The following is a 14287-nucleotide window of genomic DNA, read 5'->3' on the forward strand; positions in this document are numbered from 1 at the left end:
TTACCATAGTCAGATGACAAGCTTTATTAATTTAAACAATGGGTTTCCAGTGCTGAGAGAGTCCTAGGTGTGTTTAGCTGTCAGTACAAAAACTGGAAGCAAGGGGGAACTGCTAGCCTGGCTCACTTAATGTGAATAACGTACTGTCCTACCTTGTCCATCAAGAAGTCAACAAGTAATTGCCCTTTAATCTGTATTGTCAAGCCTTTTAGCTGTAAAAACTTTACATTCACACCTGGATGTGGTGAAATAAATATCTTAACTCGACTCTGGGACTTCTGACAGATGAATCATGAATGTGTAGGAAGCCGCTCAAGTTTCTACACGTTAAACAAGATTGAGTGTGCACATATTAGGCATGCTACCTAAACATTAATGAGGATGAATGTTTGATACCAGTAAAGGAAGTTTAAATGTCAGACTTTTACACATAAGACTAGTATTGCTACTAATGTAGGCAAATTGTATGGATCAGAATTTATCAGTAATAACATACGGCATTTGGCATAAAAGAAAAAAATATCTATAATATAACTGAAACAATTTGTCGAATAATGGATTGTATGACCGAAAATATATCGGCACCTATTTTGATTATTCATTGTGTAAAAATTAAGGTTTTTCGTTTTTTTCATGTCTTTGTTTGTAAGAGACTTTTTGGTGTTAGACTTTTGAGCAAACAAAAAGAGATACTTGAACACACCAACAAGTTGTTGTCCTAATCTATGTACTGCTTTATGTATGTATGAAAGGAGTTGTTGTAAGGTGTATTTTTCACCCCTGACAGAGTAAGGATCACAGTTTCCCTCTGTGTCCAGTCTTTGTGCTAAGCTGGGCTAAGACTTGAGCTTATATTAATGCTGTGGGACTTTGTGTAAGATGGCAAACAGTTCCCCTAAATGATTGAACTTTCCTCTAATTATTGATGTAATATTTTAAATGTTGGATAAGGAACAATATCTGGGGAAAATAAGCAACATTTAGAGTGACCAGTTTGGCTGTCGTATAAAGGTGCACTGTTTCTCCTACTACCTTCTTATGTATGCTTTTCTTAGTTTGACCAGTTCACAACACAAAACACGCATGTAAAGGAACAAAAGTGTCTATCTAAAAACCTCCTTCCTCAGCGCTGTCTTTACATTACCATGAACCTGGTGTGGGACAAGAATAATTTTTAGTTTTTCCTGCAGTATTGAATATAAAATGTGACAGCTGTGTGCTAGAGCCTGTCTGCCTGTGTGTATATGTGGATGCCTAACGACCCTAACTAAACTAAACTCTGTTCTCTTTAACATTGCAGTATTCCCTTTGATAGAATATCAGACATCAATTTTTCACTGAATACAAATGAAAGTGTAAGTACTTTGATTATTAATCTTGAATTCATCAGTTATTGAATGAGAGGAGAAAGTGAAATTCTCAACAAATTAAATGTGTTGTTAATATTACATATCTTATATTTCCTGATATCACTGTAATATGACATTCATGTAGAAGCAGATTCCACAAAATAAGATAAGAAATTCAAACTCTTCCATAAAACAAATGTATGGCAGCTGTATAGAATACAAGGATTCATCTTGATAGAAATGCAATTGAACCAAAAGCTGAGCAAAGCACAGTGTGAGATACAGACATGGATGTGCTGTCATTTTTCTCCATTGAGCAGTAAACATGTTAATGTCTGCTTCACGGCTGAGTGGCTTTTGTTCTGTAGGATCCAACCCTAGTTTGTATGTGCAAGTACTATAGATGTAAACTGTTCTAAGTGTGTGTGTATGTTTCGGTTTCTGTTTCTCCCCAGGCGAACATAGCTTTGTTTGAGGCTCGCTGTAAGGAGAAAATCCAGCAGTTTGAAGATGCTGGTTCAGATGAGGAAGATATCTGGGATGAAAAAGATGTCACCTTCGCACCAGAGGCTCAGAGACGTCCCAGGTCAGTTAAACACACACACGCACACACACGCACTGAGATGGTTTGTTTGTGAATAAACTCCGATGTGACTTCTACAGCTTCAAGGCCATCATCCCTCTTAAAATTGTCTGTACTACCAAACATGCAGAGTTAATTATAAAATGTGAGCATCTGCAAAGTCATTTAACTGTAAAGCATCAAATGAGTAAACATGAGCACATTGTGTGTTCTTCTTCAGTTCTTTACTTCTGAGTTTTTAAGTTCAGGAGTTTCTGTGTTGGATGTTTATGTAAAGGATGTTTTAAAATATTCTGGTTGAAGAAATGTTGAGACACCCAATAGTGTATTTGGTTAATCTATCATTGTTTTAATATGTCAGTTACTGATATTGTCTGAAAAGCTTAAAAAAAACTTCCTAGAAAAATGACCTAAATATATCCTCTTTGCTTTTCTAAGCATTTCTAGTAAACTGAGTAATTAATACAAGCATACAACAACTGTTAAAAACACTGAACATTTTTAGCATATGCCTTAATAGCCAAGCTGTCTGATTGTGGAGTTTATTGCACTCTCCAGTATGATGAGAGGATGAACTCAGACAAGGTTGACGTCTGGAAATAACCCTCAGTCTGTGTGTCCATTTCAGGAGTTCAGGTAGCACAGACAGTGAGGAGAGCACAGACTCAGAGGAGGAGGATGGAAAGAGAGATCCATTTGAAGTCTCCAACCCCAGCACTGATGACAGAATGGAAGTTGACACAGGTTGGTGTACCTTTTGACAACTACACATCAGTGCTGGTGCAAATGTGATGCCTGCTTTTATTCTTTATTTTTTTTAATTGATAAGGACATTTCTTTATTTATTTTTTTATCAATACCTTACATTTTCTGAGTGATTTCATGTGTTTTTAACATTGTTATTTTTAGGGCCAGTGTGGACAGCAAACTTCGATGACATCCCCATGGACACGGGCACATCCACAGCTCCGGCCTCCAGTCCCAACAACCCTGTTGCCCCCTCTCCTTTATCGTCCTCCACCTCTTCAACAGAAGCCCCCCCTGAGACAGCATGGAGCGCCTCTTCTGCTGCCAACTCTGAAACGGGCTGGGCTGACTTCTCCAACTTCACCCCTGTTAGGTAGGACATCGTGACAGGCTCTGCTACCGTTTCTTGTTAGTGTGCAGGCAGAGCTGCAGGTACAGCAGACCACTGCTTGCTTTTGGCTGTGTGCTTCATAAATAGAAATTGCTGTTTTTCAGCCCTAAAGACCCACTGAGGTGCAATTCTCCTGTTGCTATGGAAACCAGCATAGAGACAATGGACCCTCTTGGGGTCAATGCACCCATTCAGCCTGAAGGTGAGATGTGTTAATATGCATGTCTATGTTAATCCAGAGTGTGGTTTATATAACATCATGTGATCTTGAGATACAAACACACACACACCAGGGCGCCCTCCAACATACTGATGTGTGTCGCCCCAACTCTCCTGCTGTCCCGTTGTGACACACTAAACCTGGAGACACACACTCACACAGAAAATTTGCTTATCTTTTAGTGGCAGAATCTAAATAATCCAAAATCGTGCTGGTGAGTGAATATGTGTTCTGTTGGGGTCGGTGTGAGTTCCTATGTGTTGAAATAACTTAAATGGCAAAATTGTATCTGTCAGATTTGACCTGTTTTTCACCTTTCTCAACACCCTCAGACTGTGATGGCTGGTTGGGAACCGGTTTGGCTTGTCCCTCCTCCACCTCACCTAAGGATTGTGGGAGATCTAAAGCGGAGGAGGAAACAACCTCTTGTGAGCAGCGCAGCATCACAGAGACAGTCATCAACGGCTCTATGAAAGAAACCGTGAGCCTCACTGTTGATGCCAAGACTGAGACCGCCGTCTTTAAGAGGTTCGCCAAACACATCCACACAAAAACACACTACATAGCTGTGCTACATGACTAAATGCAGGGCTTAAAGTATTCCGGCACCATGCTGGATCTCCGGTGTAACGCTGTGAGAGAAAAAATGAAAAACGAAAAGTCAATACACTTAGGCATTTGTTGTAGATGCAGTTTATCATGTTCAAGGTAATAAACTTAACCAACCAATGGTATGAGAGGAAAGCGGTTCCCGCCCGTTTACTAGCCAATCAGAAGCAGAGCGGGGCGGGTCTTGGCAACACTGGCAGTATAGGATCCAGCGGCTTGAAGAGCCGGGCGAGGAAGCTACTATATGCACCAGCATGCTGTCCGCGCACTCCAACATACAACTACGTTACCGAGAGCGACCGTTACGGTTGACACTCAATAACTGACCGTGTCTGCCATTTATAAAAAAAAATAAATAAATTAAAAAAAAAAAACGTTAATTGCTGAACATGATCTGTCCTTCACTATTTTGCTGTTCACAACACAAAAACAATGAAGAAATAAGTGATAATGGCCTTCTTCATTTCACTTTAAACTTCAGTTTACCAGTTCTTTAAGGACTTCAATGTTACTGTATTTTTTTTTAATCTTCAATATTTATTTAATTAGTGCCACGGGTGCTCAGCTCCGAGGCACTCCTCTACAGCTAGAATAGCTGAGAGGAGTGCCCTTTTCACATTGCCATGGCAACTGCAGCTCCTGACCTGACCTCTGACAGCTAAGGGCTGCGTGATTTCATCGCTACAGTGACACCCTAACCCTTATCCCGGCAGTAGCCCCCCGTGGCACTCAAAATTTCCCTGGAATTTTCTAGTTCTCATTATTATCTGTTTTTCCAGAAGGAAACACTTGAACGTTGCTATAATAGGCCTATTGTATTGTTTACAGTTGTCTGTTACATTGAACATACTTTTATGGAGAATAGAGAAAAATGGTGCAAAGCACATATTGTATATGTGCAAATCTTTTTTTTTTTTCCAAATTATAATTACCCAGAAGTTTTTCAAAGTAGATCGCACTTTAGAGCTGTTGCACTGTTACTGCTGACATATAGTATTTTTAAATAAATGGTGCAAAGCACATGCTGTTAAAGAGAAGTGAATCTGTGCGCCCCCTCCCCCCCCTTTTTTTTTTTTTTTTTTTTATATAACTTTAAGCCCTGTAAATGTCATTAGTAGCAATTTGAGTGCTGTGGTTGTGATCCTGGCATTCTCAAAATGCGAGAGGGGAACACTGTGATACACTGTGATGGTGTCTTTACCAGAATGGAGACCTCACACCATCCCTCTTGCTACGTCCACACTACTACATTTTTGTTTTAAAACGCATCTCTTTTGCTATGTTTTCGCCTCCCGTCTACATGACAGAGCTTTTGAATACGAAAACTGCAATTTTTGGAAAGGCTGCTGGCCCCCGTTGTGCGGTAGTCTGAACGGGCAAAAACGGAGACCTTTGGAAATTATGGTGTAAACACCCATGGTCTCTCTTGATGACTCTCATCAGCCTTGACTACCAGTGGTAAATACACCATGATTATGAATTATGATAATGAAGAAGTGTTACTGACTTTGTCATTTTTGCTAGCAGCTGTTATGCAGTTAAATTCTGTATATTAACACTACAACTGTCTTTGCTGATCCTCATTCGTTGTATTTTTTTCCAACTAATCAACTGCAGAGTAGACAATCTACTTCCTGTTCACACAGGCTTGACATTGCCCAGTATACGTGATTGCTCGGTTAAGTATGTGTTTTCAGGTGTGTTAATCTGGACAGAGATCGTTTTCGTTTGAAAATGCCTTTTTAAAATAAAAAAGTAGTAGTGTGGACGTAGTATCTGTCACAGTTCCTGTAGCAGCAGCGTTAGATTTAACATCAAGATCTGAGATGGGCCCTAGACCTTTTTAAAGACATCTACTGGTTGGAGAGAGTTTGAGTTTACTCACAATTAAAGCATTATTCCACTGTTTCTGCACATTTACTGCAAGTCTGTAGTTTCCTTTTGAGTAAGGGTCAACAGATCTGATATTATCAGAATCATTACCATGCACAGCACTATTTGATAGGTTACATGTTACGAGTAGTAGCCTATCAATACTGAAGGCTACTGTGTACAGACAGGAACAAACAGGAGCAGGTCTGTGCATAAGCAGAGCTATGTGTCCACGGTGAGGCAGCAGATAAACATCACAGTTCTCTACGAAGTTGCTAAAACACCACAATTTTATGAACAAGTTCATTTGTGATCCAAGATCACTCACTGAGTGAGAGAGCACGAGAGAAGCTATCACTAACTGCTAAGCTAAAGTAATTATCAGATCTGAATAGTGTGTGAACAACTATGGAATTGGCGAGAAATGCTAAAAGAAACAGCTGTAACTGCTTGAGCAGAACTATTGTAAGTTTAAATGTACAGTGGGTAATTAGCTGCTGTAATAAGGAAAATAACAAATTAGCTGGGATGTGAAGCAGCAAAAAAACTTGGTTACAGAAACTCCAACAACTGGAAATAAGACACATTGTTATTTAAATAAATATACAATGTTCCATGTTGTCCTCAGTTGTGAGTTTATTAGGAAAACCTAGATAAAGGTGATGTAGTCTAATACAACAGTTCTGCAGTAAATCCTCCTTCATGAAGATTATAATATTATAATGTTTGTTAGACAATTCGTCAGTAGAGTAGTTGGTCCTTCAGTGTGGTCCAGGACACATTCACGTTCACACTGCTAAAAGAATGTGGACACATGTGGTCCAGACCTCCTCTGAATGTGGTCTGAGTGATCAGATCTCAAATGCGTCCTCAATGCATCTTGGGTGCGTTCACACCTGAACTTAGAGCTGAGCACTTGTGATCAGATCACTTGAGACGGATGTTAATACCAGGTCTGAACAGGTCTGGACAGGGCCACTGATCCAATTTCCGTCTAAAATACCAACAGCTCGCTTGGTTCTGCCTCATTTGAATGAACCTCCCACCTGTGCACTGTGTTGGCACCAGAAGACCACACAGAGGGTCAAAGCCAATTTATAGGTCAGAATATTAATGTGTGTGTTGCTTCAGCTGGGCATTGTACCCCAAAGAATAGGCCATAGACTGGTTCAGTTGTCTTATATTTTATGTTCATTCTTTCCGTGTCTAACAATTTGTGGTGACCATACCTCACATAGCAGAATTGCTGAGACAGTACATAGCTAAGTCTGTGTGGTGATAAAGTACTCCAAGCTTCAATTAAATACTAATAATTATGTACATTTAGACTTTAAAATGATATTCAAGTATGAAACACCTAGCAACATTGCAGTACTTTTTCCACCATTAAAACTTTTCACTATTAAAATCCATTTGAACTGACATGAATTCAAGCACACTACAGCCCCCATCCTCCACAAATTATGAAACTGCAAGCTTTCCACAGCCACCTGTCAGTCCTACAATGGATGTTTTCATATTTGAATTTCAACAGTGTCTCTGTAGTGAAGTACTTGCCTATCTGAAATCCACAGGTTTTACAGTTGGTCATCCGTTGTCCTTCTGTCCCCTTGTTGATGCTGCATTATATTGTCTGTCTGTCTGAGTAAATAACAACTGTCTGATGAACTGAGCAACACTTACAACCTGAGCTTCCCCTCTCTCTCTTGCTGTGCGTTGTGGGTGTGGTCTTCTTCAGAGTGTTGAAATCTTATCGGTATGTACAGCCAATCAGAGATCAGCCTGCAGCCGTGATGTAGTCTTGTTGTCACGTCAACCACCAACTTTTCTTTCCCAGTTTTGATCTTTGGTTTCAGCTCCTTGTTTGTTTATTTCATTATCTCCATTCTGCATGTATTTCTACCAAAGGTGTTGTCCAAGTGCAGTTTTTAGTTTATTCAGTTTTCAGGCAATTTGTATCTTAACCCAATTTAAAACCATTTTATTATTTCAAATGTCACAAGTGAAATTACCCTGAAGTGGCCTCATCCTCTCCACAATTGGATTTTATTATTCATATGTTTATTTCATTGTTATGTTTTGCTTTGCCCACATGGCTCAGCCATTAAGACTGTAACCTAGGTAAAAATGCACAATGATGTAACTGCTTAAGAATTTGTAATGTGCAAACAGTCAAATACTGAACATTGGTAGGTGCCTAGATAGTAGAAACACAACTGATTTAAATCGTGCATTAGAGACAACATCATTCATTCAAAAGATAATGGTTCAGTGTGTTACGGCCAAATGTTTGCACGAGAGGTAACATGAATAACGAAAAACATTTTCCATCTTTCCTTTATTTGTGGTAACAGTCCACACACTACTGTTCCTCACAGGAACAGTAGACATACATCCAGCGTGGCCTGTTGTGTACTAGTGCGTATATTCCGAAAACAATACAGTAATCTTAAACTAGAAGGATGGATACACATTTACATTTCAGATGCTACTAATTTGAATCCAGTCACAAAAATGAAATGTAGATGTGAAAATACTGTTCCATTAATAAAACTTGCGAAATTAAAATGAAATATGAATTGCTCATAGGCGTAATCATATAATATCAGTATTCTATGAAATATTGATTTTGTTTTTACTTGTGAAAATTCCTTCACTCTGCCTGGCCCAAACTGTGATGGAGATGCTGTTTCTTAATGACCTCAAACTGTATGTGCCTGTACTGATATACATGTATCTGTGAAAAGCTATTATACACCCGTATTTTTGGCCTTCTGATTTATCCACTGGGCTCTGGCTGAAATGAAATATTGTAACCATAGGATCTGTGTGTAAATAATGTCAGAGAAACCACTAAAAGCTTTGTGACACAAAAATATTACTGGATGTTTTATGCAGGAAGGATAAAGCTTTTCTTTTGAGTATTGAAATTTGAAATTAAGACTTGTTGTGTTTCCTTTCTGTACATTAAGTAACGTTAAGGATGAATATTATTTTTGTTAGTACTCAATTAGACAACTTTTAATCAAGCATAAAGATACCGATGTGTATGTCACAAATGCAGCCATAACCAGAGATTCTAAATTGGTCACATATTCTTCATACCACATGACAGCTTGTTGTCTGAAATGACTAATGCTGAATAATTGTTAGTTATGTAGCACCTCAAATGTTGCATTGTATCTGGATGTTTATAGGTGTTTTGCTTTGATTGAGGCCTCATTGAGATTATTGGTGGTTCTCTGAGACAAAGCAAGACTGACGGCTGGCACAATCAATTTTGGTCTAATCAGTGTCCAAATCCGTTTGTAGGCCTGCCTATTATTTGCTGGCTCTGTAGCTACAAAGTAAACAGTATTGTAGCTAAACACTCCAAACAGTTGACTTTCTCCATTTGCTGTACATTTTGATGCTTTTCCTTCATGCTATTCACAGTTTCCCCCATTTCAACACCTCCATCCTTTGTTTTACTGTGTGCTCTGTCAGTCAGTTCAGCATGCATCACTGTTCACATATCACTGTGCTCTGTGTGTTCCTTTGGGGAAAGTGGTTGCTATCAATAACTTGTTATGGTATTAATGTATATTTGTGTGTGTACATGTGTGTTCCAGTGATGAAGAGAAGAGTGCTTCTTCAGAGAAATACACAGTAGTGGAGTGTGTGGATTTGGAGAGAACAGGCGTCAACAGCTCAGCCACAGCCTGCTGTCCCAAAACAGGGTCAGACACAACACACACACCATTTACCTGAAGGGAGACAAATTGTGTTCACACCTCTGCACCATTCAGCACCACTCATATGGAAGTGTTGACATGTGTCTATAGCTGTGATGCTGGTTTAAAATCAGATACAGTCACAATTTGGTGCCAAAGCCCTTTCTTACACTGTGACAGTAGTATGGAAGGTTGTCATGTATCACCACAATAATGTCTCAGTATTTATTTATTATTAAAATGTGATAAGAAACTTCCAAATTAAATTTTCCAGTAAATGATGCATTACAATGCTAAAAATGTTTTTACAAATAATTCTCATTTTCTGTCTTTCTGTCCTTTCTCTTTAATTTAAAGCAATGCGGCCTGAACATGAAATAAACTTCAGGCCACATAAGGAGCTCTGATTGGCTGACGTCTCCAAACGGAGCTTCATCTGTTGCTATGTGGCCCAGATTGATTTCATGTTTAGGTCTTTGTATTAAAGCAGTCACTAAATGAAAATTACTGTAAATGTTAAAACGGGAAGTAAATGAATTGTGAGGTGCAATATGGTGGGCAGGCACATAAGTAAATAAAATGACAAAAGCCTTTTTAAAATAATTTTTGTAATTGTTTCAAAATCTGACAAAATAGGAAATGCAACAACATCAACATCATTATGATTTATTCATGATTTATGTAACTAATGGCCTTTGTAATACATAATTTAAATGTAAATTTAGATAAATTAATAAAGGTATTCATAGATTATTATGAAACACTACATCAGCACACAGGCTGGAAAACAAAAAAAATATACAAAACGGAGACGTCAAATTAAAAACTCTGTACTGTATATCTGAATCAGCACCGTGTACTAGACCAAATTTTTCCACCATTAACACAAACATTAGGTTTCTGTTCTGTAGCTCCTGTGGAGGTAACATGTGACATTCAGGCACAAACTTGTGCATCAGAAACAGCCTATTAAACAGTGCAACTCCCACACCTTGTGTTTCTTTATTAAACGTTTCTGATGTTTATCTTACTTAGGGCTAGATAATTTCTCAGTTAACATGACATCTGTGTTAAATATTATGTCTGCAGTGGTAACTTGTAAGTGCTTCAGTTCGAGCTGTGGGATGTATAAAATGATGGTGGATGTGGAAATCAAGTTCCCCAAAGGTTATTTAAAATTAAAATTAACATACATGCCAGCTGATGATCCAAGTCCAATAAAGTGTGACATGAATGATTACAGGCTGCGTCCACACCCATTCAGATGAGTTATTTAGCTCGGTATCAGAAATAATCTCTGTCCAAACTAACACACCTGAAAACACACATCACATGATCATTGTCGTACAGTGGGCATGCAATTGTAGCATTAAAATGAAGAACACTTGTCAGTAACACTTGTAATTCATTATCCATGTTGCATTCACCACTGGTAGTCAGGACTGAGACCTGTTTGCGTTTTAAACCTAAAACATATCATTTTGGACGTAGCCACAGTCTTTCCAGTTCACGCCAATGGTAACTCAGAATGGTCAGCTGACTGTGGTTGTATCGAACTGAGTCTAGAGATTACATCTATGACCTAGAATCAGGAGATGAGTGCTGATATCAAGCCTTAATCCAGCATTGTACCATCACTGGTTTCCATTAGAACATGATCTGGTGAGAGTTATGTAAATATGATTCCAGGTTAGCCATTCAGTGACGTTTTTCTTCCTCTGCTCTCCTGTGTCTCCTGTAAGCAGTGAGAAGTGTCGGCCTACTGTGGAGCTTCCCAATGGTCCTCTAGAGGAAATGCCAGCTGAAGAGGAGGCCAAGTAAGTGACTGCCCCTGTGAACTGTGAGATTGAGTCAAGGCTGCACCACTTAACCAGGAAATCCCTTCAGCGTCATGTACTGAGTAATGTGCTGCTGCATACTGAGCTCTGTCCAGCATGCCAAGTGTTCATTTTACTTATAGCAAAGTTTCTGTAGTGTAAAGCTACTCCTTAATTGTCTCCACTTACTCCAAAAAGGTCCATAACTATGTCTTTGCGTTTCTCTAGACTGGACCAGAGTGCTGTGTCCTCAGAGCCAGCTGTGAATGGGCCGGCATGAAGGTTTTCTAATGCCAGCCAATGGCCAGCCTGTTCTGCCACGCAGGACCCTCCTCCTGGCTAGCCAGCGGAGGCCACTGCTCAGAGCTGTACCAATCACACGCCCCCACCAGGACCAGCAATACTCCCATCGGGTCATCACTGACAGTCAGACAGACAGGTGTACAGACACAGGATGAACTGAAAAGCAAAAAGAGAGACATACTCAAATGGATACAGAATAGTTTTTTTTCTGCATTTGTTTATATACTATTGTTCTTATGAGGTGATGTGCGACTGATATCTTGCCACTCAAAATTAAATAGTAATGTTGCTATAGTTAAAGAAATGATTGTATGAATAAAATATTTTATAAAAAGAAAAATGTATACAGAAACATAAGATGAATTACAACACAAACAGGAAAAGCTGATTGGTGAGCCAACCAATCACTAAGCTGTTGTTACTTGCTGGATCCTGCGTAGCAGTTGCTATATTTAAAATTCTCACCCACCATTGGTCTGTGTGTCTGAGCAAAGCTGCTCCTGCCAATTGAAACACATTTTAAAAACCAGACTTAAAGTTTTATTTTGCTGCAGGCCTTCTTTGTAAATGTTTTTCTCCTCTTCTTTTGCTTTGAGTCAGATTTGACAAGCTTTTTGGTATATATATTTTTTTTAATTTATTATGAAAGTAAAATGACGGTGATGTTTTGTTACTTAAGAGCCATACCAACACACACTCCCCTTCTGGCAGGCTGCATTCATGCTAATTGGGTCACTACCTCGCAGCTGGAAGGCTAAACAGGAGAGGCACAGTTTGTTGTCACTGCAGCCTAAACTGGGAGCTGCACAAGTGTTAGCTCAACCTCAACTTCCTCAGATCACTGTCCCTGTTCTTTGGCCCAACACTGCTTTTTCTTTTTTAGTTTAGTAGTTACCAGTAGTTCTCAACTATGGGGTCTCTCTTTACATTTAGCAAATTCCATTGCAGGTTCAAGATGTATCTATACCGTGTGCAGAACTTTTGAATTTTAAGCAGCTACAGCATTTTAGGGAATTTAGAGGAATGAACAAATTACACACAGGAACATGAGAGGAAAAGAGAATGCAATGTGATTGAGTTAGTTCAATTTATATCTGAAGACAACTATTTGAAATTGTGAATTTGTTCTTTATCAGCTGCTGAACAAGTTCCAGCCACAGGTGTTTATTCTTGACCTGTGTTCAGACTGACAGCAGCACTGTGGAAAAACACAGGTGTTGTTGGCCGACACGCAGAGCGAGGAAGTTGAACGTGGCTCGGCACTATGTCGGCAGTGCAAGCGCACATTCCTGGCAGATCACTTTATAAGGTGAACAGTGAAATTCTGCCATTTAGCTGCCACTTTGATAACTTTCCACAGCTCTAAAATCCTTCCTCATAATATGCTGAGCAGTGTTTTTAGTGTCTGAGAAGCCTTGAGAAGTATGACTCTTACTCAAACTTCTGCCTTCCTTCCTGCATTGTTTTTTTTTTTTTATTATTATTTCTCTGCAGCAACCAAAGTAACACACCCCCACCAATGCAGACCCTTGTATCTTGGAGTGATCTTTAATCCTGGAAGTCCAGTTTGAGTAAAGCATCTTTGAGTGTGAGCAGGTTTTAGTGCTATCGTCAGTCTGAATGCACCATTGTTCCACCTATATTTTATTTCTTTCATTCACCACCTCAATTTCAAAATCAATCTAACACCTGATGAAGGTGGATTTTTTTTAAGTTGAGTTTTCAAACTTGAACTTTTGAAACAAACTTCAAACCTGCCATGGTTGTGTTCACATACTGTAGTTGCCTCTGTATACATGGCCTTTTAGCTTTGGTTTGGTCTCCACCAACTCCTGAGAATATGTCTTTCTGGCTTTTGAGGTGCCTGATGCTTTGAGGTGCCTGGTGCATTATAAATGATGACCAGCTTCTGCAGTTGCCAGCATACTGAGCAGAAATGCAGAGACGGACATCAGTTAATGTTGCAGCATTTCTGCTGAATATATGTCCACTGAGCCCAACATAGACCAATCACCAATGCATCTGCTTGCAGCTGGGATGAAATGATTTATATTTTGCTAGAAATCGCACTCTTCTGCTGCCTTCCTTCTTTCCATGGAACCCCTTCTTCCCCCCCACACCAAATGGGGCAGTTTTTTCATCTTGGCAACTCATGATTCACCGTTTAGCATTTGGTTCCAAGAGAAAATGGTTTTGTAACTCAGTTTTCTGTACCAGCATTGGAAAGGGAATAAGCTATTTACAGATGATAGTACAACTTATCCCCCACTTTTTTGTCTGATTATTAATTAATTAAATTTCATCTTAATTTCTGAAGCTATGTGGTCTTGCAGATGCTTTATTGGGCTCGTCTATCATGGCTGAGGTTTTTTTTTTTTTTTTTTTTTTTTTTTTTTTTTTTTTTTTGAATACTCTCAATATAGGACTTTGAAAGTGCACTTTCAGACAGTTCTCCACCCTTATTTATGGGCTGTCAAAGTCCTAGACATGCTCTGTCATTGGATTAAATGTTTCACTGGAATCTAAAGTTGCATTTGATATAACACACTGCACTTGCTGGTCGTTATCGGTGGCTGTCTTCTGGTGCTCTCCCGCATTGAAAACCAGCGCAACCATTGATGGAGTTGTAAAACTGAAGCTTGAGAAAAGGTGAACTATGGAGAAGTGATGGATGTTGATGGTG

At 39.2% G+C, this 14287-nt stretch overlaps 1 protein-coding gene across 6 annotated transcripts in view; it reads left to right on the forward strand.

Moving 5' to 3' along the window:
• The window catches only part of ppp6r3 (protein phosphatase 6, regulatory subunit 3), a 31555-nt gene extending 17635 nt beyond the window's left edge, over window positions 1–13920 (forward strand). For 2 of the 6 annotated variants that reach the window (XM_023397451.2, XM_023397454.2), the window contains exons 17-26: window positions 1301–1355; window positions 1805–1935; window positions 2561–2676; window positions 2842–3052; window positions 3175–3272; window positions 3623–3818; window positions 7510–7527; window positions 9383–9490; window positions 11227–11301; window positions 11530–13920. In XM_023397451.2, the coding sequence (XP_023253219.1) occupies window positions 1301–1355; window positions 1805–1935; window positions 2561–2676; window positions 2842–3052; window positions 3175–3272; window positions 3623–3818; window positions 7510–7527; window positions 9383–9490; window positions 11227–11301; window positions 11530–11581 (1060 nt within the window). In that variant the 3' untranslated portion in view covers window positions 11582–13920. The remainder of the gene's footprint in view (window positions 1–1300; window positions 1356–1804; window positions 1936–2560; window positions 2677–2841; window positions 3053–3174; window positions 3273–3622; window positions 3819–7509; window positions 7528–9382; window positions 9491–11226; window positions 11302–11529) is intronic. The other 4 variants (XM_023397452.2, XM_023397453.2, XM_087171537.1 and 1 more) reach the window with 4 other exon arrangements.
• The last annotated feature ends 367 nt before the right edge of the window (window positions 13921–14287 follow it).

The sequence above is a fragment of the Seriola lalandi genome, unplaced genomic scaffold, assembly GCF_002814215.2.
Source record: "Seriola lalandi dorsalis isolate HSWRI2012SDOR001 ecotype SW California unplaced genomic scaffold, Sedor1 jcf7180002055008, whole genome shotgun sequence".
NCBI classification, from domain to species: domain Eukaryota; kingdom Metazoa; phylum Chordata; class Actinopteri; order Carangiformes; family Carangidae; genus Seriola; species Seriola lalandi.